The following is a 3,096-nucleotide window of genomic DNA, read 5'->3' on the forward strand; positions in this document are numbered from 1 at the left end:
ATGATTGTTTTATGGATCAAAAGAGGGACAATACACATGACATTCAGCTAGTTACTCAATGACATACTCCTTCCTAAAATCCATTGGCTATCAAACACGATAAAACTGACTTGTATTAGGGTTTGTGTGGCTTTATATAAAGGTAGTTCAAAATAAAATGAAGGGTAATTTTGTCCCTAATAAAAAAGCTTTCAAGTCAAAATTAGTACTTGGCATATGTGTTATTTTAATTAGAGATAAGGACATTTTTGTCCTAAAATTATTACAAGTGAGGGTAAAATGGTAATAGGTAATATTAAAATATCTAAGGTTGAGATGATAATTAAATTACCTTTTATATTACCTGTTGCATTAGCTTAATAATAAAACATTATCAGAATCTTTTATTATCTTTGAAACCAAACAAAGTAATCTAGAGTAATAAAATATAGATTATCAAAATAATATTTGATTTTGTTAACCAAATACCCCCTTAATGTGTCTCGTCAAGTAATTAGATGATTTTAAATTAAAGATAAAGTAATATTCAATCATATGATAACATATCATGTCTGTTCTTATTTATATACTCAAAAATATGTATACATAACATTGTTTATAATATTTTATGGATGAATTTCATAACAACCAAACATATGCTTATATCGAAACTTAAATTATGAAATAAGCTTTTGACACTTTTCCTATATCATTCATTTTCATTGGTCCAATAATGGTGAAAGTAAAGTTAAAAGATAAATATAACTAATGTCAATTTAACATATCTTATCATAGGATCAAGAAAAATAATTGCAATTTTCTTACCAAGTGAGAAATGTTAAACTTGTTTGAGTTGCTCCAATTAAAGTAATGTCATGATATTATGGATGGTTTAGGCATCCGTTCACTGGGACCAAAATCCGTGGTTGCTTGCTAATCACTAATCCAATTACTTAATCTGTGTCATATACGCCACTTAAAATCAGGCCGCATATTGCGGATTTCTTACCTACAAGGCACAACGGAGGCTACAAATTAACATATATTGGCTTAAAATCTTCACCTAACTTTTACACACCTAAAAGAAACTAATAAACAAACTTTCTTGTTCTTGTGGGCTTGCATGCAAGTTGTCTATTTAAACTCAGGAACGAAGAAGAGAAGAGCAATCTCAAGCAACGTTAAAGATGAAGTACTCTTCGCGAGTGTTGGTCTCGGCCTCTACAATGGCTGCTCTTATAATTCTTATACTTCTTGTCCCAGAATCAGAGGGGGCTATATCTTGCAGTGATGTGATCAAGGACTTGAGGCCTTGTGTGAACTACCTTAAGAGTGGAAGTGGGAATCCACCAAGTGCTTGTTGTGCTGGAGCTTCGTCTCTTGCATCAGCTACATCCACCACTGCTGATAAGAAAACTGCCTGTTCATGCATCAAATCAGCAGCCCAGAAAATGACCATCCAGACCCAGTTAGCCCAGGCTCTCCCAGGAAACTGCGGAATCACACTGTCTGTTCAAATTTCACCCAACGTCGATTGTTCCAAGTATATATTCTCTCATACATAACTCGTTATTTATTTTTGTCTGTGGTTTCTCGTTTGGATACTAACATGTTGCTGTGCATATGCAGGATTAGTTGATTATGAAGAAGTGGTCTCTAGCATACATATGAAATAAGTGAAGTATTTGTACCCTGTATCAGCGAAGGCATTTTCAATAAGCGGAATCTGTCGATTGCATTATTGGATTCCTTCAATAAATAAAGATCTTTATCTTTTATTGTACCCCGGATAAAACAAATAATACAAAAGTACTAAAATTAAAGAGTGCTATATAGGAATAATTATCAAACAACATTTTTAGCAAGCATATATACTTTTCAAACAATTTTAACATAGAGAAGAATTCTATTTTGTTAATTATAAGGAATTCATATTCATATCAAATAACGTTCGTGGGTTCCAAACCCAACAACCAAAACAAAGCGAAATATGCATATGAAAAGTCTTTATTAAGTGATAATCCTCTTGCAGACTACAATAAAATATGAGATATGATGTCTTCAAGAGGTAACTTGACTAACAAAAGATACGAAATCCTAAAGTGATGGGACTTGAGTTCAAAACTCGTTAGTAACATATTAAGAAAAAAAATATGAGATATGATATACAAAACAGAACTCTGTCACATGGACTAATTTCAAACGAAAACACTGTTCAATACAACCTTTATGATGGTAGGGGAAACAATTTATAAAATGGTGAGTTAAAAGACCTAGTGTTATATGGTATAACTTTGTAAGACACTGAAGAGGTAATTAGCCAATAATAAGTCATTCAGTTAACAATCAGACATTTAATCCACTTGCAAATTTAGTTAAAATGCAAATAGAAATCCCACCACTCACAAACAAGAATAACTCTACTTGGTAGTTTAACCTTTTGACATATGTAAGATTATCTTTCTATTTTATCTCGTGTATACAAAAAAAAGAAATAATCATCTCATATCAAATCAGAATAATGCAATCAATTTATTTATACTATTTTTGTATAATTAAAATAGAAATGAATTTCTAGATCCACACTTGTATTAGAAATATTTCCATATAGTTTTTACTTGTAACTTTACCTCATATGCTATTGAAATAAGAGGCTTCACAAAGAAGATGAGACTAATCTCTGATTTCTTATTAGAGATCCTTGAAAGAAAAATCCATACCAAAACACTTCTTTGTAACACCACTGATACTCTTTTGGAATTATTCCTATAATCATGGACGTAAGCTCCAAAGTATATGGATCGAATCACATTAAATTTTTTCTCAATTTCAACCGCCATCACTATTATTTCCTCATACTTAGCTTGACTTTATGTATTTCTCATCAATGTACGTAAATTCGCATAAACACTTAGTGAGAGGATAAGTTTTATAAAAATATATATATATATTTTTTACAAAACATTTAAAATATAAATATTCCTTTCAAAAATAAAAAGTTTTAGTAAATATGCTATGGATCAATCATTCAATGTTACCATTAAGTTAACCCTAGATCTTTGAGGATTAATGTTTTCTAATACTATCAAGTATTTTCTTTAGTAATATTCTTATGGT

At 30.7% G+C, this 3,096-nt stretch overlaps 1 protein-coding gene across 1 annotated transcript; it reads left to right on the forward strand.

Moving 5' to 3' along the window:
• Window positions 1-1,118: 1,118 nt before the first annotated feature.
• LOC123196914 (non-specific lipid-transfer protein 8-like) lies at window positions 1,119-1,818 on the forward strand. Its single transcript, XM_044611060.1, has 2 exons — window positions 1,119-1,522; window positions 1,609-1,818. Exons 1-2 carry the CDS (start codon window positions 1,167-1,169, stop codon window positions 1,616-1,618), a joined length of 366 nt encoding a protein of 121 aa, XP_044466995.1. The 5' UTR covers window positions 1,119-1,166; the 3' UTR covers window positions 1,619-1,818.
• Window positions 1,819-3,096: the final 1,278 nt, after the last annotated feature.

The sequence above is a fragment of the Mangifera indica genome, chromosome 14 (assembly GCF_011075055.1).
Source record: "Mangifera indica cultivar Alphonso chromosome 14, CATAS_Mindica_2.1, whole genome shotgun sequence".
Taxonomy (NCBI): Eukaryota; Viridiplantae; Streptophyta; class Magnoliopsida; order Sapindales; family Anacardiaceae; genus Mangifera; species Mangifera indica.